Here is a 27,633-nt window from a genome sequence, read left to right as displayed (position 1 = left end):
AGAAGAGAGGCGCGCACACCTCTCCGCTCCAGAGAGACCAGGCGCACCAACCCAGGCGAGACAGGAGCGCGTCTGCTGCCGCTGCTGAGTGCCAGGTGAGTGCCAGCGGCACGGCTTGCGGGCACCGGTGCCAGGGGGCACCGTGGAATCCTGGATCCACCGGCGGGGGCCAGGGATCAGTGGGGAGGAACTCAGAGGAGTTTGTGGCAAGGCGCCGGAGAGTTTCAAGGAGGCAGGAGGTGCCAGGCGCGCTGGCAGGGGCCGCTGTGATGCCTGGGGGCAAAGGTGGAGCATGGGAAGGCAGAGATCCAGGGGTCGGTGGGTCAATAGGAAAAGGCAGGTGCATGGCACAGAGCTTGGGGTGGGGGTGGGGGTTAGCCATGGAGGCTGGTGGCTCTGATGCCAGTGGGGCGGTGAATCCGCCCTAGGTTTTCATCAGACCCAATCCAAGGTGCTGGACTCGGTTTTGGAGGTTGGCTTCAACACCTTGTTTTTATGCTTTGGATGTTTTAAAATTTTTGTATATTTGTTTTTAATGTTCACTGTTTTTAACCTTTGTAAACCGCCCAGAGAGCTTCAGCTATGGGGTGGTATATACATGTAATAAATAAATAAATAGGAGGTTTATTTAGGTAAGGCTAAATAGGTAAGGCTAAGGAGGTTCGCTTGGCACCTACATTATATGCTTTTAGACGCCAGGTGAAGAAGACTTTTTTATTCTCCCAGCATTTTAACAGTCTATAAATAAATTTTAACTTGGTGTTTTAAATTTGTAATTTTGCATTGCTGCTGTTTTTATCTTATTGAGCTTTTATATTGTATTTTATATTATGGTTTTATATTGTTGTTTTATACCTATTGGACGGGATAGAAATGTAATAAATAAATAAATAAATAAATAGGTCCTGCAGGATTCTGACTGGTTCTGACCGAACCCCAGGGCTGGTTCACAGCCCCCACTGGGTTTTAGGAGGCAGGGGAGTGTGCCGGGGTTATGGATGCTTGTGTGGGGCATCAGGAGGCCCGGATGCTGCATGGGAAGGCTGGACCCACGAGGGAGCCAAAGATCTGTGGGGCCGAAGAAAGGAAGAGGGGCTTGAGGATGAGCGCCTTGGAAGCTTTCAAAACTCGGGAGACGTCCTGAAACTTTCCTTCCCAAAAAGTCCCGAGGACGGCTTTCGGGGAAGAAGGAGGAAACGGCGCCAGTGTGGGGGAGACAAAGAGAAATGGGGAACACAGATAATCAGTGGGGGGGATTTGGGGGAGAACAGGACCAGTTGTGGCTGGAAAAATCGATCCCTGAACAGTGTTGGAGCAAAAGGGAAGATGTGTGGGGGCTATTTCAGATCTGGATGAAAGGGCGACACTTTAGACGGGGTCAGGAAGAGCATCTCAGGTGTGTTTGAGGTCAGGCGTGGAAGAGATCTTTCTGCCCAGGAGGTGTGAGTGTTGAGGAGCGGAGTGGAGGGGAGCCCAGGAGACATTTGGGGTTCTAATATTGGAGGTGAAGGGAGTGCTTATGTTTCAGTACTGGGGATGTTTTTTAGGGTGTCAGAGAACTGGGGTTCAGATGTATGGGTAGGCTGGCTCAGGAGATCTCCATGACGACCCAGGGACTCTGGAAGGGCAGTTTTACATGGGTAGGTCCATTTCGGAGAGGCCGTGCTATATGGATCCATCCTGGGGCCCGGAACGCTCAGGGCAGGGTGTGGCGGCAGTGGTGGTATTTTAGAGCCCCAGGGAATGAAAGGATTGGATATTTGGAGAGAGGAGTCGAGACAAGAGGCCGGCAGCACTGTGGGGAGAAGATCAAGGGTCAGCACCTGCCACGAGGCTAGTGCTGGGGGCCGAATTCCATTTTGGCCCTCAGGTTGGGTGACCCTATGATACAGGACGGTGCTCATGTATCTTTAACAGTTGTATTGAAAAGGGAATTTCAGTAGGTGTCGTTTGAATGCATGCAGCACCTGGTGAAATCCCCTCTTCATCACAACAGTTAAAGCTGCAGGAGCCCTGCCGTCTTGACTAGATACAAAAGAGGGTGGGGCTCCTGCAGCTTTATCTGTTGTGATGAAGAGGGAATTTCATCAGGTGCTGCTTGAATACAAAGGACACCTGCTGAAACTCCCTTTTCAATACAACTGTTAAAGATACAGGAGCCCTGTCCTCCTTTTCATGTGGTCACCCTACCTCAGGAGCCGCATTCCACTGGCAGGCGTGGCCAAAGGCAAAAAGAGGTGGAGCCAAAGGCAGAAAAGGCGGGGCCCAAAGTACCAACATATTTGAGCTTCAATCTCTTACCGCTGTAACTAAACGAGTCCCAACCTTTTAGAAGGAGGCAACAGCCCAAATGAAAGCACCAGTGGGGGCTGGTGCCTCCGATATCAGAGCTCCTTTGGAGTCCTTGGATCAGTCCTTTAATGTTCTGCCAGAAACCCAGAGCAGATTTACCACCCCACTGACATCGGAGCCACCACCCGCCTCCACTGGAAACCTCCACGATCCGTGGTTGGGGGGGAAGGTGTGCAGGGCCAAAGGAAGACGCGTGGTCATCTGGAGAGCCACGGGATTTGACCCGCAGGTGGCAGATGCTGAGGCAGAAGGCAGCAAGGTGTCGAAGGGCAAAGGAGGACGTGTGCCCCACCCTGTCCTGCTGTGCACCCCCTGAACTAGCTGGCTGCCACCCCACTCCAGGAAGTCAACAGTGTGGCTGGCTTCCGTACATGAACCTGGGCAGATGCTCTCTTGCTCTTCAATCCAGGCGGCAGAATCGCTTGAGCCAGCTCTGAGAAGTTCACAGTCAGCAACTCAACAAGGGGTGCCTGATTTATAGCCCCCCACCCCCCACCTTGGGCAGTGCCGCTTCAGCGATGCCCTGGTTGAGTTAGCCAGGGGAGCGATACCCAAAGCAGCTTTACGAGTGTTGTTGAAAATGGGTGATCCGCCAGGAAGACGCCTCCCTCCTGGGGTGTGCTAAGAACGGGAGCAGCAGGCCTGGCAGGTGTGATGGATGGATGGATGGGCGGGTGTGTGAACTGCCAGCGTCGCTAGTGAAATGGGGTGTGGGGGGGGGGATATTTAAGCCAGAAGTGTGGGGAGTGAGATATTTAGAGGCCACCATGGGCCTGGAGGAATACAACTTCTTTGTCCCTTTTAAAAGGAATTCTTTCCGGCCCAATCATCCCAGACACTGTCGCCTTTAATTTCACAACAACCCTGCGAGGTGGGTTCGGTTAAAAAAAAATGAATGGTTTGCCCGGGGCCATGTGGGAATGATCCACGGCGCAAGGGCTTTCAAGCTTTCTTCGTTCCTGGGGTGTGGAATGAGACTAGACAAGGGGGTGGGTAATTTGGGGCTTTAAAAACAACAACAATGGATTGCTGCATATCAAGGGTGTTGAACGTTTTGCAGCCCGCTCTCGGAGGCCACGGCCCACAGGTGGGCGGGGCTGAAGGGAAAGGGGCGGGGCCAACGGCAAAGGAGTGGGACCAACATACCAGCATATTTTAGCTTAATGCTCTTACTTCCAGTAGAGAAGAGGCATTCCAACTTTTTTAGAATGAGGGGGAAATGAGAAAACGTAAACCACGAAGGGGATACAGCCAAGGAAAGGAGCCTGGCCATTTAGAGAATTCTTGAGGGGCACTTTAGGAGCCCAGATGTGGCCCACACACCTGTGGTTCAGCACCCCTGCTGTGTATGAATGGTTTTGGAGGTGTAGGAAACCGATGGGGAAGTAAAGCTATTTGGGAGCCTTCCGTGAAATATGGGACTCAAAGGGCATTCCAGAAATTTGGGCCTAGAGACCCGGAAGTGCACAGCGAGGGAGAGCTAGCCGCAGGAGCAGGTGAAGTGAAAGATTCGAAGAAAATCTGCTAGTTCTGAGATTTACAGGATTGGTTTGGGAATGGTGCTGGTTTTCGGGAGTTTGGGGGAAAGGATGATCCATTTTGGAGGAGGCAGGGAGTCCTTTGTCCTGGGGTGTCGTGTTATGTCTGCTATTTTTCCAGTGCTTAATCTCTGAATAGATACGTCTTGGTCAGGCCCTTTGGGAAGTTGACATATCCCGCCGAGAAGCCCTGGAGGGTCCTCCTGCATGGGTTATTCAGCTGCAAAGGAAATGTGCTTCGCACACGTTCAGAAACACCCTTTCCTTTCTAGCAAATCCTGGACTTTCCCGGAGGAAACTCCGACAAAGTCCTGGTGCCGTTCTTTGTGGGTTACCAGGTTTATTTATTTATTTATTCTTGAAGGACATTTAAATCCCACGTCTAATTGTCATTAAAAATAGGAAGGCAACCCTCCACATAAAACGAGGAACCCATCTGACAGCCAGAGTGTAGCATGTCCTTGAGGTTGATTCTCTTCCTATTCTTTGGTTTTGTCGGGGAAGAAGAAAGCAGGGATTATTGTATTTCTGAGCAGGAGCTGCAATAAAATTTTGCAGCGTGGAGGGCTCATGTTCACAGTTCCATGAACCCATACCTTCTTTCAGGAGACTCCAATGCTGCTCCTCCTGTTTTTCCATTCTTCCCTCCCCCCACAACTTCCAGAAGTCAACCAGAATTTTGTTGCTCTGGCCTCATAGGGCTACTTTGGGATCCTGTCCCCTTTTCCCACTTAGTTCTGTTTTCCCAGAAAATGTTTTGTCCTTCTAGAAATCTCAGAGTTCCCCTGAGTCTGCTGATCCCCTGAGTTCCCCTGAATCTGGCCCATGAATGGGGCTTCCTCAGCGGTCTAAGGATTCTCAGTTCCCTATTCGTATATGCCAGGGGCATTGCTTAAAGATTCGAGGACACCAGTCTGTGCAACATTTGCATATTTACATATTTATGCAAATGAAAAAAGACTTATTATTATTATTATTATTATTGTTGTTGTTTATTACATTTATATCCTGCCTTTTTCCCTCTTAAGGAACCCAAGGCGGCGTTCATAATCCTTCTCTCCATTTTATCCTCACGACAACAACCCTGTGAGGTAGGCTGGGCTGAGAGTCTGTAACTGGCCCAAAGTCACCCAATGGGTTTCCAGGGTCGAGTGAGGACTAGAACTCAGATCTCCTGACTCCCAGTCTAACACTTTAACCACTACACCACACTGGCTTTAAATAAACTAGGGTTTATTTAAATTTCAAGCCAATTCAGCTTCCCTCCAAATCATTTCAAATAGAATCATAGAATAGCAGAGTTGGAAGGGGCCTACAAGGCCATCAAGTCCAACCCCCTACTCAATGCAAGAATACATTGAGAATATTAATTGAATACAATGAGAATATTAATTGAAGAATTGAACATTCTTCAATTAATTTGCACCTCTCCTAGGTCATCCCAAACCAGCGGAAAGGTTTTTCTAAACTTAATTGCCATGCAGGGAGAGTTGTAGGTTTAACCTTTCCCTACCCAGCTACAAACCTCCTTGAAAATAACCACCCCTCCCTCTGCATGGCAATTAAACTGAACAAATAAAAATCCACGGGCCCCCATGAACACTCAGGGCTCTGGGGAAATAGATCAGGGCCCCTGGGAAATAAACTCATTGCTTGGACCCCCGTGGACCCAGACCTAGCTATGCCCCTGTTGTGTGAGTCTGGCTGTTTTGTGTCTATTTCTGGCAAGACTTCTGTGCCTTTTAAGAACTGTGTGATGGAAAGAACTTCAATAGGTGTGGCTTCCCCCCGCCCCTCCCCAGCATGGACAAAGTTTCACCTGTTGGATTTCCGCCTGTTGTGCCTTTATTTCAAGGCCTAAAAAATGTTGGAGGGTGAGAAACGTGGTGACCTTAGGCAACGGTGTCATGGACTGGGGATCTGAGACTCACATTCCATGTTTTTGGCTCTGGGCCCTTCCTCATTAAGCCGAGCAGCTCAGCCAGAAATCTGCACCATCCAGCCAAACCGGCAAGCCTCACTACTGTGCCACAGACGCGCACCTGGGCATTGCTTCCACGGAGCCTGTCCCATTGGGTACCGGACAAGTCCGTGGGTGGGGCACCATGACAGATGAGTCACTTTTTCCTGGGCAGGGATATTCCCAGGAATGCGCTGCGCTGCCCCACACAACAAGCGTTCGGGACCACACCTCCTCTTATTGCCACATTCCAGGCCTTGAGGGCCTCCATCCATCCCTTCATCCAGCCGTGCGAGGTTAAAGCTGAGAAACACCTGTAGAACCAATCCCGGACAGTGAAAGAAGGAACGGCCTCTGAGCATGTACAGAGTGCATTTCTTTCTCCACCGAGGAAATGCAAACAGCTGCCCCTAACCCTTCTGCAGTTGGCACAGGGACGTCCAGACCAGAGGAGGTGACATACATGCACCTGTAAGCCTCAGCACTTTTCTTTCTGGAAATAAGCGCTGGAAGAGAAAAGCTATCAATATCTGCTAGTTCTGATGGCTCTATGCCCCCTCCACTATCAGAGGCAGTATGTACACCAGTTGCTGGGGAACACGGGTGGGAGAATGCTGCTTGTGTCCCGCTTGTGCGTCCCTGGTCGACCTCCGTGTGAACAGAACGCTGGACTAGATGGACCCTTGGTCTGATCCAGCATCAGGGCTCTTCTGATGTTCTCATGCAACTGACTTCTAAGCCTCCACCTGTGCGCCTGTTTTTCTACAATATTCACAGTCCTCACTATGGGTCTTCCCCTATCACCTTCTCACTTATTTTTCGGAGGGGGAAAAAAGTCCAGTGCTTCTCGGGTTTATTGTATTTGCGGTGCTTAATAACACCACCTCAAAGCAAAGCCATGTTCTGCTGACGTTTTAAAATCTAGAACCCCCTCAGACCCTTTCTCTTTCCCCTGACAGTGGATTATCTGGCGATTTCCCAGTTTTTTCCAGGAGTTTCCTCCTCCACCCACCCAAACCATTCTAAAGGGTTGAAATGTCTCTCTCCTAAAGCACAGATGCTGGCAGCAAGAACTTGGAGCTAAAATATGCCTGGTATTTTGTATTCACTTGTTATTTTTTACTCCGCCTCATTTGACTCCACCCCAGAGCTTCTCCAAAATGGAATTTGGTCCTCAGGTTAAAAGAGGGTTGACACCCAGTTCTAGAATGAAAGATATTGGCCAGGAAATTGAAAAGACAGACATCATAGAATCATAGAATAGCAGAGTTGGAAGAGGGGCCTACAAGGCCATCGAGTCCAACCCCCTACTCAATGCAGGAATCCACCCTGAAGCATACCTGACAGATGGTTGTCCAGCTGCCTCTTGAAGGCCTCTAGTGTGGGAGAAAAGCCCACAACCTCCCTAGGGAACTGATTCCATTGTCATACTGCTCTAACAGTCAGGAACTTTTTCCTGATGTCCAGCTGGAATCTGGCTTCCTGTCACTTGAGCCCCTTATTCCGTGTCCTGCACTCTGGGAGGATCGAGAAGAGATCCTGGCCCTCCTCTGTGTGACAACCTTTTAAGTATTTGAAGAGTGCTATCATGTCTCCCCTCAATCTTCTGTTCTCCAAGCTAAACATATTTTCAAGCTCACTGAGGGAAGTTCATTTCGGGAGTTCGTACCCAAACAACTTAAAGAATTCCGGGGGGGGGGGGGGAATGTTTGTTTATTGATTGATTAAAAATTGATTGCATTTTTATACTGCTCAATAGCCGAAGCCGTCTGGGCGGTTCACAAAAATTAAAACCATTCAAAGTATAAAACAAACAGTATAAAAAACATGCTATAAAATACAATCTAAAAGCACAACCAGGATCAAATCAGCAGCACTGCAGAAATACAATTTTAAAACAGCAAAGTTAAAATTAAACGTATAGACTGTTAAAATGCTGAGAGAATTTATTTGTTTATTTATTTATTACATTTATATACCACCAACAACAGTATAAAAACATCAGTATCCATTTAAAAACAACGGTTCTGGGGTCCATTAGAAAACAAACTTAGCGTTGTTAAATGCTGTTAAATGCCTGGGAGAAGAGAAAAGTCTTGACCTGGTGCCTGATAGATAACAGTGTTGGTGCCAGGCGAGCCTCATCAGGGTGATCATTCCACAGTCGGGGGGCCACCACCGAAAAGTCCCTAATAAAAAGGTCTTCACCTGGCGTCTGAAAGAATATAATGTAGGTGTCAGGCGAACCTCCTTAGGTACACTTAAGCGTTCAAGGACTTCTTTGCAGGGCTTTTTTCTCTCTAAATTTGCATAGGATTGCACCTTTGATGTCGTTTTTCAGCCTTGCTCACAGCCAACAGTACATCTGGCAAACACTGGCCTAATCTATACCAAGCAGGATATTCCGGTATGAAAGCGATATATAAAAGGCAGGAGCCACACTACTGCTTTATAGCGGTATTGAAGTGCACTGACAACTGTTGGGGCCCACTGACACATACCATATGCCGCTTTCATATCACCATATCCTGCCTGGTGTGGCTCATGCCTTTTATATACCACTTTCATAGTGCAATATCCTGCCTGGTGTAGATGAAGCCACTGAGTCACAGAACTCCGTGGGGGGGGGGGCTTCAGCTCAGCACCCCTGGCCCTGTGATTATCAGGATTATCAGGAAAAGCAGGGGAAATGCATAAGCCACGAAAAAGGATAGAATAACAATACTCACCTTCGTTGCATGCAAGCATATCATTAATTACTTTAAAAGTGAAACTGAAATAGCTAAAAAAAAATTGAAACCGTTGTAACAGAATGGATGTCCTGATTTCAACACGGGGACTTTCCGGTGGCCAGATGTGGCTTCCCCAAGGTTGCAAAGAGTGAATTGGCAGCTCCAGAGGAGGAGGAGACAATTGAGGCTTGCATTAGGGTGACCATATGAAAAGGAGAACTGGGCTCCTGTATCTTTAACAGTTGTATTGAAAAGGGAATTTCAGCAGGGGTCCTTTGTATGCATGCAGCGCCTGGTGGAATTCCCTCTTCATCACAACAGTGAAACCTGCAGGAGCCCTGCCCTCTGTTGTATCTGGCCACTCTAGTATAGCTCCTGCAGTGTTCACTGTTGTGATGAAGAGGGGATTTCACCAGGTGTTGTGTGCATACAAAGGACAGCTGCTGAAATCCCCTTTTCAATACAAATGTTCAAGATACAGGGGCCGTGTCCTCCTTTCCATAGGGTCACCCTAGCTTGCATGGAACTATCACGCCCTAAAGTAAAAAAACAAACAAATTGCATTTCTGCTGTTCCACGGATCCAAATCTTACCTGCAATATCCCGTGGGGTAAAAAATACTACAGGCAGGACGGCCTATTATCTCACCATGTGTCTGTGTAATGCATGGATGGAGAAACCTCCAGCCCATGGGCTAAATCAGTGGTTCCCAAACTTTTTCAGGTCACCGCCCCCTTGATTCCACAAACTCATGCCCAGTGCCCACGACCCTACACTATAAAAATCATTATTCAGAATAGCGGTTTTCAACGACTCACTAAGGAAGATAGTAACAATAAAATTCAAAACAGTAACAATTAATTGAATATTTATTCAAAATCCAATTTCATTTTTTTTTTAGTTTATTCAATTAAACTTGATCCAGTGATATCATGTTTTCAAAGTCTGATGGTCGTTCAGCAAGAATATTAGATACCATATTTAGTAACTAAGGTAGAGGACCTCACTATTCTGTAAGTTCTTAATGTGATGGATGGGCTTGATGAAGTGATACCCATTTCCCAATGTCTGGTTTAAAGTCATTTAACATGACTCTTAAATCACCACGTTTAGTAATCTGGAGTGGATTTCTTTGCTTGGAGAGAAGCAGGCAGACCACACTAAAACCACATTCCAGCAAATATGTTGGAAATGCAACCAGGAGCTTCTGAACCACTCTCCATAGTGCCCAGGATAGCAATCAGAAATTTCCTTCTGTAACCAAAACTCCTGGAACGATTTCTTAAACTTTGGCTTCAGCTCAATGTCATTTTGTAGCTCAATTGGCCCCTTTAAATGGGAAGCACTTGCCGAGGGAGGGAGGGAAAAGAGAGCGAACGCCTCTGTTTTGCAGCTGGCATGGCGGGGCACACCAAGGAGGGTATGTCTCTTCATTAGCGTTTTGGTGCTTTTGAAACATTTCAATTCACCGTTAAAAGGACTTTTCTTAAACGGTATGAATATGTGTGTGGATTCTTCCCCTATATGGCTTGGGACCAAACTACCTTCTCCCATAAAAATGTCCCTGGTTTAAGACCTTCTGGAGAGGCGCTTCTCAGAAAAGACCACCTCGAGTGCCCCCCTGATGCCCCCTTGCCTCTTAGCGCCCCCCTATGCAATCTCACCACCCACAACCCCCAAGGGGGCAGTACCTCCCACTTTGGGAACCACTGGGCTAAATCTTTTGGAGTTCTGACTGGTTCTGACTGAGACCCGGAGCAGATTCACTGCCCCACTGTCATCGCAGACACCAGCCTCCATTTCACGGGCGTATCGTGGCACCTCTGTAGATAAGAGCTCTCCTACCACAGGCCTTGCCCAAAAGCGCTCACGGCATTGGCGCAACAGGTTTGTTGCCTCTTGGTTGCCAAGGGATTCTTGAGTGTTGCTCCTCCACTGAAGAAGCAGCAGCAGGTGCTAAAAAGCTGAAACAGCAGCATGTATGCTACCAGCTCTCCGTATGGAAGGAGACCACAAGCAGAGGTACTACAGGGACATCTCCCATGGCCAACACACACACACCCAGTGGCCACGTGATTGCGAGGTGCCCAGGGCCTCTCAGGCTGCCTACCGAGCAGAGATTCCACGCCGAGTCTCCCAAATCCACTCCCGTTGCATCATGCAAGATCAACGCTTGATTTCCGTACTACATGGTGCAGCAGCCTTTCCGGAAGCAGACGTGTTGAACTACAAACCCCCTCATCCCCAATCATGCTGACTGCAGTTGGTGGGATTTGTAGTCCAAGGCATCTGGAGGCTGTAGTACAGCATTCCGAAGCTTTCAGGAGGACAAATTCGTTTTGGGGCCCAGTTCAAAGTGCTTGTCTGAAGCCTTAAATACGATACCTTCTGCCATTTCGCAGATAGAAAGAGAAAAATGCTTGTAACCATCCTATCACCCTAAAGCATCCCTGACAGAGGGTTGTCCAGCTGCCTCTTGAAGGCCTCTAGAGTGGGAGAGCCCACAACCTCCCTAGGTAACTGATTCCATTGTCGTACTGCTCTAACAGTCAGGAAGTTTTTCCTGATATCCAGCTGGAATCTGGCTTCCTTTAACTTGAACCCGTTATTCCGTGTCCTGCGCTCTGGGAGGATCGAGAAGAGATCCTGGCCCTCCTCTGTGTGACAACCTTTTAAGTATTTGAAGAGTGCTATCATGTCTCCTCTCAATCTCCTCTTCTCCAGGCTAGACATGCCCAGTTCTTTCAGTCTCTCTTCATAGGGTTTTGTTTCCAGACCCCTGATCATCCTGGTTGCCCTCCTCTGAGCACGCTCCAGCTTGTCTGTGTCCTTCTTGAATTGTGTAGCCCAGAACTGGACGCAATACTCTAGATGAGGCCTAACCAGGGCCAAATAGAGAGGAACCAGTACCTCACGTGATTTGGAAGCTATACTTCTATTAATGTAGCCCAAAATAGCATTTGACTTTCTTGCAGTCATATCGCACTGTTGGCTCATATTCAGCTTGCGATCTACAACAATTCCAAGATCCTTCTCGTTTGTAGTATTGCTGAGCCAAGTATCCCCCATCTTGTAACTGTGCATTTGGTTTCTATTTCCTAAATGCAGAACTTGGCATTTATCCCTATTAAATTTCATTCTGTTGTTTTCAGCCCAGCACTCCAGCCTATCAAGTAGGATGACCAACTGTCAGGATTTCCCCGGATTTGTCCTGGTTTTTGTTCTTTCCATGGTGTCAGGGGGGATTTTCTATAATTTTCAATAATGTCCTGGAATGACACACCTTCCTCTTTAAGGCTGCCATTAGCATGGCAGGAGTGAATGACATGCTTTCTTGAGGCACATCATTCCCCCACCCCGAGCTTCAATTGAGGTCTTAAAGGGGAAAGTGGGTCATTCGTGGACATTATAGAAAAGGCCCCAATTGGAGTGGATGGTGGTGGTGCAGAATGAAATCCTTTCCTCTCCTCCACTCCAATTGGGTTCTTTAAGGTGGCGGGGGAATAACGTACTTTCTGCAGGACTCAGAAAGCTGCTTCCCCACACACACACTAGGTGTCCTCTTTTTTGGTTTCCCAAATATGGTCACCCTACTATCAAGATCACTTTGAAGTTTGTTTCTGTCTTCCAGGGTATTAGCTATCCCACCCAATTTTGAGTCATCTGCAAATTTGATAAGCATTCCCTGCACCTCCTCGTCCAAATCATTAATAAAAATGCTGAAGAGCACTGGGCCCAGGACTGATCCCTGAGGTACCCCACTCATTGCCTCTCCCCAGTTTGAGAAGGTTCCATTGATAAGTACTCTTTGAGTCCGATTCTGTAGCCAACTGTGAATCCACCTAATAAGTTGTTCCATCTAGCCCACTTTTAGCTAGTTTGTTAATCAGAATGTCATGTGGTACTTTGTCGAAAGCTTTGCTGATGTCAAGATATATGACGTCCACAGCATTCCCACAGTCCACAAGGGAGGTTACCCGATCAAAAAATGAGATCAAATTAGTCTGACAGGATTTGTTCCTGACAAATCCATGTTGGCTTCTAGTGATCACCGCATTCATTTCAAGGTGTTTACAGGTTGACTTCTTTATAATCTGCTCCAGAATTTTCCCAGGGATGGATGTCAGACTGACTGGTCTGTAGTTCCCAGGTTCCTTCCTTTTGCCCTTTTTGAAGATAGGGACAACGTTAGCCCTCCTCCAGTCGTCCGGCACCTCACCCGTCTTCCATGATTTTCATCATCATACCCAGGGTTACTCCACACCCTATAACACATTGGGGGACTCTATTATACCTGCTGTATTATCATCATCATCATCATCTTGATGATGGATGAAATGAAATGTAATCTTACTTCATTTCATTTAAAACCCAAGGGGGTGATGGTTCTTTTGTTTAAAGATAAACTAGAGAAAGGAACACAACTATCTCAGAATATATTATCGACCGTCCAAAATTCACCACCTCCTCCAGTGCAGGGTGTGCAAATTGCACTTATGGACTGAGATGTACATTTTAGGCAAGGAAACAGCAAGCAGGGAAGACACTTAAATGTCCCCAAGCAAAAGAGAAGATGTTCTCAGGTGCCTGGGGGGAAAAGCTTTTTTTTTATGCCCGACGCATTTTGGAAAGGACGTTTCTTATCTTTCTCTAAATATACGGTAGCATGGAAAATCTTTGCAATGCTTCCCCTGTTTTAAAAAGCTCCATTTTAAAGCGGCGCCTGCAGAAGGAAAGCCCTTTCCTGAATACGCTGGACGTAATAAAGAGATATTTCAGGCACCTGAATAATCTGATCTCCAAGTTGAGGACTTTTAAGGCAAGTCCCAGCCAGCCAGCCACTCTGAGATGTGCGTTCCAAAGCTAAGCACCTTTGCTCAGCCATGAGCTCCACTGTACTCCAAGGGACGCACTCCCGGGTTAAATGTGGCATAAGATCGCAAGCCTTAACTTCTAAAACTCTGGTGAAGCAGCTAAGCCTTGGAGAATGAACTCAGACTAACACAGTTTTAAGATGGTGTCCACAACAACCATAAAAACTCTCCCTATGTCCCGGTCCCTTTCGGGGGTGTCACGGAGCCTAGTTTGCATTTGGGGAAGTTAGCTCTAAAAGGCAGCCAGCTGCATCAAGTGCACACACATGTCAATGCACACAGACATAAGGAGGGCAGGGCACCTGCATCATTAACAGTTGCATAGAAAAGGGAATTTCAGCAGGTGTCCTTTGTACGCATGCAGCACCTGGTGAACTCCCCTCTTCATCACAACAGCTAAAGTTGCAGGAGCTGTATTAGAGTGACCAGATGCGAAAGAGGGCAGGGCTCTTGCAGCTTTAACTGTTGCGATGAAGAGGGTAGTCCACCAGGTGCTGCATGCATACAAATGACCCCTGCTGAAATTCCCTTTTCTATATAACTGAAGATGCAGGAGCCCTGCCCTCCTTTCCATAGGGTCACCCTACACAGACACACAGACAATGTCAGGCCATGCCTACTTTCATGCTCTCCCTTATAGATGCCTGGACAGATTGTGAAGCAGCTGTGTTGAACCTAAGGGCAGTGGGCCAAATCTGTCCTCCCCGTGGGCCAACTGGCCACACCTCCAGGTGGCCACACTTCCATCAGGACCCAGCCAAAGATCAGGGATGTTGAGAGGTGTAGTCCAACAACATATGTAACGGCCACTGGTTCCCCACCCATGCCTTAAAACAGTCTGGGACCAAGGTATCCCTTCATCCCGGGGGTCATTACTGGCCATCCTTCTCCGAACTTAAGCAAGGAGCTACCAGAAACAGGGCCTTTTCTGTGGTTACACCATTCCAGAACACCCTCCATGGAAATATTTGTCCACCACCTTCTTTGTTGTCTTTAGCTTGTTCTCCTTGCTCTAGCTTTGGGCAGCTAACAACATTGTTTAATCATGTGAAGAACAGCAGCGCAATTAATCCTGTTTCTTTGATTAATTAATGGGGGCATTTTAATGGGCCGTTTTACTGTTTGATAGATTTATCGTTTTGCTACTTGTGGGTTTTTTTAATGAATTTTTATGGCATCTTTCCTCTGCCTGTCGCCGTCTATTTAGATTCATTGGACTAAAGCAGCCACCAATTCTATCCAACATGGCCAATGCTGGCTGGGGATGATGTGGTTTGTAGTCCAACCTGATGTGGTTGGGACAGCTGAACTAGGAGTAGGCAGAGCATAGATTCTCAATTAAGACAGACGTGCCCTCTGCTCTTAAATCCTACCCCTGATCATGGCACTCAGTATATGCTCAGAGGTACCCTCATCTGAGGACTGAGCATTGGGGATGGAAACAGCAACAACAAATAGGGCTTCTCTGTACATATGCAAAGTGCATTTCCTTTGCCACCAAGAGTCATCCCTGAAACATGCTTTTCAGTGTCAGCTTTGGAAGGAGAAATAATAAAGGAGAAGTTGGCTGAGCTCAGATGAACTCTGCGTCAAACTGTAACCCTGCCAGGGTTCCAACTAGGAATTCAAACATATGTTTGATTTTTTTTTTCATGCAACCCTAATAGTTCTTGCACTGAAAACACTGCACCTAGCCAAGAGAAAAACAAGTATTATGGTCACACATGAACACCTTTTCTCTCTCTCTCTCTCTCTCTCTCTCACACACACACACACACACAGAGAGAGAGAGAGAGAGAGAGAGAGAGAGAGAGAGAGAGAGAGAGAGAGACCTCAAGCCAAGAAGACGCTCTGGAAAGCTTTTCTCATTTTTCTTGATTGTTGTCCCCACAAAAAACAATCTGAATTTTAAATCATTTTTCTCTCATCAGTGACCCCTTCCTCCAGCTAGCCGTTACATGCCCATTTCCTTTCACGTGTGGACATTCAAGAAGCTTGTCTTGACTGGGTGACCCTAGGGAAAGGAGGACCGGGCTCCTGTATCTTTAACAGTTGCTTGGAAAAGAGAATTTCAGCAGGTGTCCTTTGTACGCATGCAGCACCTGGTGAAATTCCCTCTTCATCACAACAGGTAAAGCTGCAGGAGCTATGTTAGAGTGACCAGATACAAAAGAGGGCAGGGCTCCTGCAGCTTTCACTGTTGTGATGAAGAGGGGATTTCACCAGGTGCTGCATGCATACAAAGGACACCTGCAGAAATTCCCTTTTCAGTGCAACTGTTAAAGATGCAGGAGCCCGGTCCTCCTTTCCCTAGGGTCACCCTAATTGAATTTCTTTGAAGGCTCTCAGATATGGAGACCAGAGGAGGGAAATGGGAGAGGTGCACTTACCTGCCCCTCTAGAACTCGCTACCTAAGAGAGGCTTTTTATGGTGACGATCTTTTCAACAGCGCCGAGATCATCACTGGGTCTGCCCAAAGGCAGGAGTGTTTTCCTCAAATCAGTCCAAGGTAATGGGAGGGCGAGGCTCCAGAGTAGGGGGTCAGCTCCCCCCAAATGCCCCCACTTCCAAATCAGCCAAATCAGACCAACAGTTGGTGTCCTAATGGCAGATGCAGTTCAGTGTAAGCAAGTGTAAGGTGATGCACGTTGGGGCAAAAAATCTCAACTTTAAGTACCGTATTTCTTCGATTCTAAGACGCCATCGATTCTAAGACGCACTCCATTTTTAGAGCTGTTTATTTAGGGGGGAAAGTGTGTCTTAGAATCGAAGAAATACGGTATAACCTAATGGGATCTGAGCTGGCGGTGACCGAACCAGAAAGAGATCTTGGGGTTGTGGTGGACAGCTCGATGAAAATGTCCACCCAGTGTGCGGCCACTGTAAAGAAGTAAACTCCATGTTAGGCATTATTAGGAAAGGAATTGAGAACAAAACGGCCAGTATCGTACTGCCCTTAGGCAAATCTATGGTGCGACCACACTTAGAATACTGTGAACGGTTCTGGTCACCACACCTGAAAAAGGATATTATGGAGCTGGGAAAAGTGCAGAAAAGGGCAACTCAAATGATTAAGGGGCTGGAGCATCTCCCCACGAGGGAAGGTTGCATCAACTGGGATTGTTTAGCTTGGAAAAGAGGAGGCTGAGGGGAGACATGATAAGAGGTGTACAAAATGGAGAATGTGGACAGGGAGACATTTTTCTCCCTCTCTCAAAATACTAGAACCCCGGGGTCATCCCATGAAGCTGATGGGTGGGAGATCCAGGACAAATAAAAGGAAGGACTTCTTCACACAGCACCTAGTTAAATTATGGAACTCACTACCACAAGATGTAGTGATGGCCACCAATCTGGATGGCTTCAAAAGGGGGTTGGATAAATTCCTGGAGGCAAAGGCTATCCATGGCTACTAGCCCTGATGGTTGTGTGCTATCTCCAGTATTCGAGGCAGTAAGCTTGTGTGCACCAGTTGCTGGGGAACATGGGTGGGAGGGTGCTGTTGCACCCTGTCCTGCTTGTTCATCCCTGGCCGATGGCTGGTTGGCCACTGTGTGAACAGAGTGCTGGACTAGATGGACCCTTGGTCTGATCCAGCATCAGGGCTCTTCTTAAGTTCTTGTCTTGCATCCTTCTCCTAGCAATGTTCAGCCAGGGATGTCAACCCACCTGGGATGTCAGCTTGGCCTTCTGGGGTTGCCAAAATGGTCACGCCCTTCCCCTGGCTCCGCCCCCTTCCCCCAACCCAATTTATGGGTTCCCCAGCTTTTCCCCAGACTTTATTTTATTTTAGTGCCATTCTAAAAGGCTGAAATGTGTCTCCTTAGGCTCAGTTATTGGCAGTAAGAAGAGTGTGAAGCCAAAATATGCCATTATGTTTGGTGTCCTTGGTTTGGCCCCTACTCCGAGGAATCCCCCCCCCCCCCCGCCTCACTGAAATTAAATTTGGCTCTCGGGATAAAAGAGGCTCCACATCCTGCAAGAAGGATTTTAGGACAGGTAGCCTGCTCCTGAACAGAGAGCTTCTACCGCACCATCAGCTCTAATGGGCGTGGATAGATCTCGGACCACTGCTCTGTCTGGCTCACTGCTGCTTTCTCTTAAGTCGAAGCAACACGCCAAGCAAAGGAAGCGGGTGTATAACAAGTCGGACTGCTGCTCCTTGTGCAGGATTGCCAACACGGACTGGCAGCCACTCTCCGGGGTTTCAGACAGGGGGTCTTTCGCAGCCCTCCTGGGGCAAGGACAGGGGCTGGACCCGGGACCTTTAGCATGCAAAAAGCAAGGGCTGTACCACTGAGTGATGGCCCCGCCTCCATTTTGGGTAGGTTTGGAAATATTCATGGTGTGAAATTTATCTGAAGAGGCTGCAGAAGCAAATTTCAACCCGTGAAAGTACAGGTTTCTTTCTTCCTCCCTCCCTTTCTCTTCCTGTCTTCCTTTTTTTCTTTTTTCTATCTTCTTTGTTTTCTTACTTTCTTTCTCTGTCTGTCTGTCTTTCATCCTTTTTCTCTTCCTTTATTCTTTTTCTTTCTTGCATTCATTCTGTCCCTCTTTCTTTGTTTTTTTTACTCTTCTTTCTTTCTCCCCTCCCTCCCCAGGTCTTTCTATCTTTCCTTCTGCCTGCTTTATGCAACTCTTTCCCCATCTGTTTTCACTCACTGCTCTCCCTCCCTCCCTCTGCCTTTCCCCTTGATTTCCAAACATCTGTCAACATCTGGACTTGCGTCAGCTAGAGCAGCAGACAAGCCATGATTTTGTGTTCTGGGACATTCCCCTCCCACCCTCAGCTCGCCTGACCTTTGCTCTTCTACCTCTGCTGCTGAATTAGGAGTCTTCTGTCCATGAAAATGGGGAAAGGAAAAAAGCCTTGGTCATGCTGTTGGGGGATGATGGAAGATGTGGTCCAAGCTGTCCAATTCTCATCAGCCCCAATCAGGATAGCCAATAGTTGTGGATGATGGGAGATGTGGTACAGCAACATCTGGAGGACTGGAAGTTCCACGCTCCTGGACCACGGAGTTGGGCCTCATGTGTTAAAGCAGAATCACTTCCAGCTAGGGCTGATGGGAGTCTGCCCACCTCCCCCCAGAAGTGGAGCGCACTGGTGTAGTTGAGGGGGTTGGCTGTGATGCAGCTCGTGTTCTGGGGTTATGTTCCAAGATATCTTTCAGAAGGAAGGAGGGAAAGGTTTCTATAAGCCAGGGGGACTCTTGGGAATGTGTGAATGTTTGAACCCTATGGTTTAGATCAGTTTTCCCCAACCTGGCACTATGCAAATGTATCAGTCTGCAATCCGCATCATTCCCAGCCAGCATGGCCAGTCAGGAACACCATCATTCCCAGCCAGTATGGCCAATCAGGAACACCTTCATTCCCAGCAAGCATGGCCAATCAGGAACACCATCATTCCCAGCCAGCATGGCCAGTCAGGAACACCATCATTCCGACATACCTGGAAAGCACCAGGTTGGGGAGGGCCAGTTTAGGCAGAACCAGGAGACTGCCATTTCCCGATTTATGCACATTAAAACAGGGGTGGCCCCGAAGAGACATCCAGAGCTGTGGCGGGTGACCTAAAGGACCAACCACACACACTGCTCTATAGAGAAGTGAAAGCAGGGGAAAGGATCTGGCGTGTTGTGGAGTCTAGGGGGAAATATCCCTTTAAAGATGGGATTGTCCTTTTGGATGTGGTTCACCTGGCCTGGCTGGAGATATAATTCTGGATCCTCTGAGGCTGGGGAGGGGCCCTGCAGGAAGTCTCCTAGCTGGTGTGGGACGTTGGTGCTTGCAGGCCCTATGCTTGTGACGGGTCTCCTGCGTTGCTGACCTGGTTGAAAGTGGTTTCAGAACAAACTTTGGATTAGAACTTGGTGGTTGCCTGGGACAGGGCCGGCGTCCGAGGTAGGCGTGGATGGGCACTTGCTGCTCCTCTTCCCCATTGCAGCCTGCTTGTGAACCTGCCTCTCGCCCTGGCCCAGAACAGCGGTGGTGGTTAGAAGGAGCAGGAGATGCCACCACGGCCTACCTGCTCCCGGGCTTTCTGCCTGCCAAGCGAGCCAGAGGAAGCAATGAGGAGGAAGAGAGTGAGGAGCAGGAGCAGCTGGTGATTCAACAGCTTCCCCTGTTGAACGCCTGCCTGTCGCACTACTGTTAAAAGGCACAGGATCGGGTTTTGTAGGTGAAATCTCAGCTGTTTCTGGGCAAGGGAGGGAGGCCAGGCTCTGTGGGTCGTCGACGTGAAGGAGAACCAGATCCAGGTCTTGATGCGCTCTTCCTGGGAGGAGGAACGGGCCAATCCGGAAACCGGCTGTGGGCTTTTCCTGCTTTCCGGAGCTGCTCTGCAGAAGAACAGGTCCTGTCTCTGTCAAGGAGCAATTAGGCAGCGATGTGGATCCACCCTGCCTGAAGGGGACAGTGGGGTTTCTCTCCAAGGAGCTGGGCCAGTCTCTGGCCAAGGGCCAAATAGGTCCTAGGCTGTGATGGTCCTCCAAAGTGCCCGTCCCGTGCAGGGTTAGCAGCCTCTTGGGAGAAGGAAGAGGAGGGTGGGGAGAGGAAGGTTTTAGCCCCCGAAATTCATCTGTCTCTGGGGTGGAGCGAGTAAGCTAGCTGAGTCAAACACACCCAGCAAACCCTGCCCCCTGGTGAAGGGGTGCAGTACTTCACAACCACAGGCCCAATCCGGCATGCTAGGGGTCCCAATCCAGCCCTCCGGGATTCCCCGCGTGGCCACGCCCACTTTCCCCGGCCACGCCCATTTTACCCACCCAATCTAAACCGTTAAAATGCTTCTCTGAAGGCGGAGTTTACTTTTATTATTATATCCCACCTTTTTTTTTTTCCTCTGGTGAGGTACCCAAGGCGGCTAACACAGCCCTCCTCTTTCTCTCCATTTTATCCTCACAACAACAACCCTGTGAGGTAGGTTAGGCGGAAAGTCGATGAGAGGCCCCAAGTCACCCAGTGAGCTTCATGGCTGAGCGGGGACTCGAACCCAGATCTCCCCGGTCCCAGCCCAACACCTTAACCACCACAACGCAGTAGTTAGTAAGAGTTTTAAGTTAAAAGAACCTGTGTGTAATTTCTCTTCTCCTTCTCCCTCGTAGACACCATGCCAGTGCCGGATCACCGAGGGGACCCGGGCCGATGGACCAATGTCAGCTATCGTGTGCGGCAGCCCAGCCAGCCAGAGATTGCGCCGAGGAGGAAGAAACGGAATTGGTTCAACAGGTGTTGCCGGTGCTGCTCGGGTCAAGGGGACGATGGAGACTGGGGTCCCTCACCCGGCGAGGTCCCCGGGCGGCGGGCGGAACCCGTTGTCCGCGGTGAGTTGTGGGGCGACGAAGTGGGCAGGAATGGAGGTGCACGTTGGAGGCCTTTTGCAGGCTGAACCATGTTGGGTGCAGAATTAAAACCCGGCAGCTGTTCAGGGTGCCCAAATTTGGTGAGGTTTTGAAATTGGCATTATTTTAAAACTCAATTTTAAGGAACGTGTTAAAAATCCTTATTTATTAAGAACATAACTAAGATAATGTTCATTCTTACAACAGCGGAACAGTCTAGCTACGGAGGTTGTGGGTTCTCCATCACTGGAGGTTTTTTATTAAGAAGGGACTGCACAGCTACCTGTCAGGGATGGTTTAATTGGTTTTCCCACACATTGCAGAGGGTTGGACTATCAGCCTTTCTCAACCTGGGGCGCTCCAGATGTGTTGGACTACAACTCCCAGAATGCCCCAGCCAGCTCTGCTGGCTGGGGCATTCTGGGAGATGCAGTCCAACACACCTGGAGTGCCCCAGGTTGAGAACCACTGATCCTTGTGGTCCCTCCCAACTCCACAATTCTATGATTCTATGATTCATTTGATGCAATCTGTCCTTGCTACTGCTTGGCTATTGACTATCTACTCTTTCATTCCTCTGCCTCCCCTTCATCAGCTTTATTACTGCAAGTTCCTTGGGGCAGAGACCTTCCTCTTGTACTCTGCAAAGCACTATGGACATGGCTGTCATTTGATCCAACGGTGTTGCATTTACGTAACTCGCTCAGGCCATGATTTATTGCTCGGGCCACGACTTTTTCTAAAACGTAGAAATATCCATCCAAGCCGGATTTTGTATTTCATAGAATCATAGAATCATAGAATAGCAGAGATGGAAGGGGCCTACAAGGCCATCGAGTCCAACCCCCTGCTCAATGCAGGAATCCACCCTAAAGCATCCCTGACAGAGGGTTGTCCAGCTGCCTCTTGAAGGCCTCTAGTGTGGGAGAGCCCACAGCCTCCCTAGGTAACTGATTCCATTGTCGTACTGCTCTAACAGTCAGGAAGCTTTTCCTGATGTCCAGCCGGAATCCGGCTTCCTTTCTTTCTACTCTGCTGGAGAATTCCAGATTTCTGCTCTAATTCTCCCCTATATTTTTTGCCCCTCTGGGTTGCCACGGAGGGAGCTACAAGCAGGGTCTTAGGTGGGGTGACTCTTTTTCCCTTCCATGCGCAGAGGGCATGCTGGTTATCAGCGGGATCGATTTGATGAGCGACCGGACCAGCAGCAACCGCCGCAGTCACCACACGGATGAGTACGAATACAACCACCTCATACTCCGCCGTGGGCAGCCGTTCGATATGAAGCTCCAGTTCCAGCAGCCCTACGACCCTGAAGAGCATCGCGTCTGCCTGGAGTTCCTCATCGGTGAGTGGACCCCGTGCTTTCCCTGTTGCTCTCAAACGAGGCTGCTAGTCCTCATGACCAAGCTGGCAAGTTTGGGAAACAGGGGAAGGGCCGAACTGGACGAAATGGCCGCGGGCCTGCCTGTTTAAACCGAATCTGCTCCGGTCACATATAAAGAGGGTACCGAAGCTGCTAAGCCAAGGGCCGGCCAACGCTTTCGACTCGCTGGTGGGACTGGTCTGAGCTCGGGACACGTTCTTATCAGCCTCTCTCCGCTCAAGTGGGCGAGGAATTCGGCTCTCAGCATCTCCGGGATGTGTTGCTAAATTTGTTCAGGGGAAGGGCTTGGAAATAGGGCAAGGCACTGCCAGCCAGTTCTCTTGGCTTTCACCCCAGCCAGTCCAGCAATTAAAAATGCATTTATCTCCTCCCCAAGCTCCCGTCCCGGAGACCTCCAGGACACAATCCCACCCTTTGATTAGCGATCTGCTCTGTAATTTCTTGGGCTGGTGACCCCGAGGCTCAGATGGCCTTCTGTTGTGGTGGCAGGCCAGGATCCGAAGCTTATGTGGCATTCCGGAAGCCCGGAGGGGAGGGGTCAGGATAGAAAACGTAGCATCTGTCAGGAGGGGCCAGAACCCAGAAGGAGAGCAACGGCGCGTGCTTTGCCTTGAGATGGTTGTAGGTTCTATGCTGTCCGGCATCTGCGATAAGAGCTGGGAAGGGTCCCTGTCTGAAACTGGATCAGAATCGATAATTTTGGGCAGAATAAACACACGGTCTGCCGTGGTGTAAGGCGTTACACACACACACAGTTTTGGGTACCATAGATTAAGGACATGGTTTTGACAGACAGATTAAGCAGCTTTCCTCCGACCTGGTGCCCCCCAGATGGCTTGGACTGCAACTCCCATCATTCCCAGCCAGCTGGGAATGATGGGAGTTGCAGCCCAAGCCATCTGGGGGACACCAGGTCGGAGGAAAGCTAGATTTAACGAACTGTAGTTTGGAGTCCATACTGCCACAGCCAACTCAAAGATCCCCCCCACAAAAGTGCAAACTTTCTAGAGCTGCAGGTCTCTTCAGCAGGGGAGATGTTACAAAAAGCTAGTTGGCGGGGGGGGGGGGGGAGAGATAGCAGTGTCTCGGGGTGACCCAAGAAGCAATACGGCAATTTCTTATCTCCTTATCAAAAAGCAAAGTCCCACACGCTAGGAATCAGGGAAGGAAGGAAGGAAGGAAGGTTTGTAAATCAAAGGGCGGTATTTCCAGATGGACTAAAACTCCGCCACCACAACCCCTTTTTTTTCCTTTTTTAAAGCCCTGGGCAGGCAACGTTTTAATTGGGTAATGGTGTGTATGGGTCCAAGACCCCACAGCATCAAAGAGAAATCGCTGAGTTCCAGATGCTGGGGTGATGGAAATTTGCTATAACACCCGGCTCGGATAACCATATTTGGCTAATCATATTTAGCTAACTACTGACAGCAGCAAAATCTGGCACTGTCCTTCATGACCAATTTTTTGCCAGTTTAATTAATCTGGAGATTAAGTAATCCACTGTCTATCAAACCTGGTTTCTGGCTGTGCTTCCAAACAGCGGGACTTTCATTTTGTTCTTCATAATACTGTTCAGGAGGACCCGTTTTTCTTTTATTTTTAATCGCCCTGGTTGTATGATGGGGTGGGAGGTGCTGAGGGGGCTGCTACAAGGTAGTTAATTTCCTAATGATCGTGAATATCCTATTTCTTCGATTCTAAGACGCACTTTTTTTCCCATATAAACATCTCTAAAAATGGGGTGTGTCTTAGAATCGCGGGTGTGTCTTAGGGGTGTTTTTTTTCTGTTGGTCGTACCGAAATTAGTGTGCATCTTACAATCGATGGCGTCTTACAAACCTGGGCCTCACCACCTCCCAAGATTTTAACTGCAGGTTTTAACTATCAAAATCATCGCATGGCGGAATTCTCACCTGCTCGGTCTGCAAATCAAGCTGCCCCTTAGAAACACCGGAGCAAATTCCAGTGCTGTTGTTTTTAAAAGCTGGCAACCAATGCTTGCCGAGAGTTGACCTTGGAAGTTTGGGCCTTCGGCACAGAAGTTCCAGAGAGTTGTTTCAGTGGGCTGCAGAAACTGTGAGCCCTCAGCAGGTGCTCAGCCATGCTAACCTTCACGCTGACCCTGCTGTTGAGAATGAAATGCCGAATGGAACCATGATATGCGGGAGAGACCTCTCGCCAGCTGAAATCCCCAGTGTTGCTGGAAAGAGGAATGCTTTTCCCGCTTTTTTTCCTGGTGGGATTAGATCATAAGAAGACCCCTGCTGGATCAGACCAAACTTCCAGCATCCTATTTTCCCCGGGTCACTAGGAAATGGGACATGGGAAACAAGAGCCGTCTCCCGCGGTTTGTCCCGCAAAATTGGGTGTTTGGAGGTAGACTGCTCCTTGACATGGCAGCTCCGTACAGCCGCTGTGATGGCAGCCGACAACCTCCATAAATCTCTCTAATCCTCTCTTAGGGTTTGTGGCAATCACCACATCTTGTGTCACTGAGTTCCCCAGGTTGATTTGATGTTCCGTGAAGCAGTGCTTTCTAGTTCGTCTTTCTGTAGGGTGACCCTATGGAAAGGAGGACCGGGCTCCTGTATCTTTAACAGTTGCATAGAAAAGGGGATTTCAGCAGGTGTCGTTTGTATGCATGCAGCACCTGGTGAAACTCCCTCTTCATCACCACAGTTAATGTTGCAGGAGCTATACTAGAATGACCAGATTTAAAAGAGGGCACCTGCAGCTTTAACTGTTGTGATGAAGAGGACATTTCACCGGGTTCCCCGTACATACAAATGACACCTGCTGGAATTTCCTTTTCAATACAAGTGTTAAAGATACAGGAGCCCTGTCCTCCTTTTCATAGGGTCACTCTAGTCTGTCGTAAACGTTATGTTGTCTCCTAGGATCATCCCAAATCCTAGACTGGGAGAAAAAGAAACCTGTCTTCTTCCAGGCTGTGCAAAATTTTTAGATTTATTTATTACATTTTTATACCGCCCAATAGCTGAAGCCCTCTAGGCGGTTCACAAAATAACCCTCTAGCAAAGCTTTACCCAACCTGGTGCCCTCCAGATGTGGCTGGGGGATGCTTGGAGTTGTAGTCCATCACACCTGGAGGACACCAGGTAAGGAAAAGCTGGTGTGTCACCTGCCTGCTTCCCTTTAGTCCTCTCCCACCGCAAATGCCCCAAAGTAGGGGTCCAGGAACAGTCTGCCGCCGGATGATATTGAACTCCAACTTCCATCAACCCCAACCAGCATTGCCAATAGTCAGAGATTATGGGACTTTTACGTAGTTTCCCCCCTCTCCCTCTGCTTTAGCCTTTCCCTATATTGGAAATGATCCAAGGCTGCCTTTGACAGCTGTACGACAGGCAGAAATTCAACCTGGGCAGCTTCTTCCATCGGATGCATCTCCATGCAGGAGGGACTTTATCTGTTGGATTTCTGCCTGTGGCATAGTTGTTTTAACAGGACTCCTGCCAGGAGGAAAAAGAAAAAAAGACTGCCAACCCATAGTCAAGGTAAAGAGGTAGGATGAGACTGATGATGCAGCTCTGATACCCCGTGCCGGCCGGACCCTCCGGTGTAGGAGGGAGGAAGCTAAAGGAGTCGGTCTGCAGGTGTAGGGCCGCACCCCATGGACGAACAGGTTTTCTTCTTTCCTGTCCCAACCTGTTGCTCAGAGTGGCTGGGATGGAAAAGAACATATGGAGGCTCAGAACAAGATGCACTCTCAAGACTTCCTTAAACTCACCTCTCCCAGTCTGATGGTTGTGACTGTGTCTGTGCGTCTGTGTAGGGAGGATTTCGGCATTTCCTTGCGAAAGAGCTGAAGCGCCTCTCTGTTGGGCGCTGCGGCGCGCCAGGAGCTGTACAAAACCCTGCTTTCTTGCAGACCCAACAACCAAACAGTACGGGCCGGTTTATGGACCCGAGCCAGCTCTCCTGTGCCTCTAATCGGGGTGGGCAACTTGTAGGCCGAGACATCTGGAAGGCCAGAGCACCTCATGTACCCTAGCCACCTAGCCAGCATCGCGAATGGCGAAGGATCATGGGAATTGTGGCCTTCCAGATGTTTCGGCCTACAATGCCCACGCACCTTAGCCAGCATCACAAATGGTGAAGGATCATGGGAGTTGTAGGCCGAAACATCTGGAGGGCCACAGATTGCCCACCTCTGCTGTCTGACAGCAGCCTGGTCGGTGGACATCACCAAGCGTGTTGCCACCCTGGGTTCGGACCCAGAATTTGTTTTAGGTACCCTGGCTCAGTTTTGCTGCTCTAAGTGAGTAAATAAGAATGCCTCTGAGCATACACAGACCATTATTCCTTCACCACTGAGTAACTACTACCTCAGGCAGTTTAGGATTAAGAAAGAGGATTAGGTCATAAATTTGCCACTTCCTCACCCCACTTCCTCACCCCCTAGGGAGGGCAGCTGAGCCTGGACTGTTTCAGGCAGAAATTCAGCAGGTGCAACTTTCTCTGGCATGGAAAAATAGGAACAGGAGACACTTCAGCCGCTCAATTTCTACTTAAAAGCACAGAAGCCCTGTTTTGGGTGGGGGGAGGAAGGCGGCAACTTTAAAAAGCCCAGCTGTTTGCCTAATTGCTGAAGTTTCTTTCATCTGGGAGGCACTCTGCTTGTGCTCAGAGAGGCGTCCTCATAATGCTGTGTGAACCCGGCTGCAACAAGCCTCGTGGCCAATATTCCTTTTTTCTGTAGATTAAGTTGCCATTCAAGGCCCAGTTACAAGCCTGGCCGGGCCTTTTTCTGTCCTTCGGCAATGCTGCCTGTTACACAGCCATATTTTTTTTTTAGTTTTTCATCCGGTCACTGTGTGAACGCGTGTCCCTCCTTGGCTTTAGACGCCTTTTGGTGGCACGCTTTGGGTCAATTCTGTAGAAACGCGGGAGCGCGCACCCACCCACGCTGTGAGCTTCCTCACAGCAATGTATGTTCCGCCGTGCCCCACCAACCCTCCCATTCCCAGCCTTTCCTCTTAATAACCCCTCCCAGGGGTTTTAACTTTAAAAAAGTTAAAAACCTCTTGTTTGATAAAGCATGCCATTCCTCTAGTAGTAACATCAACAAACAAGCGAGGCTTGTTCAGAGAATGTTGCCCAGCTCTTGGCGTCCCTGGGCTGCGTTCATGGATCGCTGGGAGGTGAGGTTTGGGCGTGAACGTGTTGAAGTCTCTGTTTTCTGTTACCCTGGATCAACCTTCCCCAACCTGAAGCCCTCCAAAGCGATGGACTACAGCAGCCGGCTATGCTTGGACAGAAAGCTACCCTAATTCTTCAGTATCTAAAAGCATTATGAGGAAGCCTCTCTGAGCACAAGCAGAGTGCCTCCCAGATTGGCCTTTTTAAAGTTGCCGCCTTCCTCCCCACCCAAAACAGGGCTTCTGTGCTTTTAAGTAGAAATTGAGCGGCTGAAGTGTCT

General features: G+C 48.9%; 1 protein-coding gene across 1 annotated transcript in view; it reads left to right on the top strand.

The window, feature by feature from the left end:
- Positions 1 to 27,633, top strand: part of TGM1 (transglutaminase 1) — a 52,719-nt gene continuing 25,086 nt past the window's right edge. The window contains exons 1-3 of the mRNA XM_063137715.1: positions 1 to 95; positions 20,567 to 20,785; positions 21,960 to 22,151. Coding sequence (XP_062993785.1) covers positions 20,572 to 20,785; positions 21,960 to 22,151 — 406 coding nt within the window. The 5' untranslated portion in view covers positions 1 to 95; positions 20,567 to 20,571. The remainder of the gene's footprint in view (positions 96 to 20,566; positions 20,786 to 21,959; positions 22,152 to 27,633) is intronic.

The sequence above is a fragment of the Elgaria multicarinata genome, chromosome 11 (assembly GCF_023053635.1).
Source record: "Elgaria multicarinata webbii isolate HBS135686 ecotype San Diego chromosome 11, rElgMul1.1.pri, whole genome shotgun sequence".
NCBI lineage: Eukaryota > Metazoa > Chordata > Lepidosauria > Squamata > Anguidae > Elgaria > Elgaria multicarinata.
This window is presented reverse-complemented; position numbering and strand designations above follow the sequence as displayed.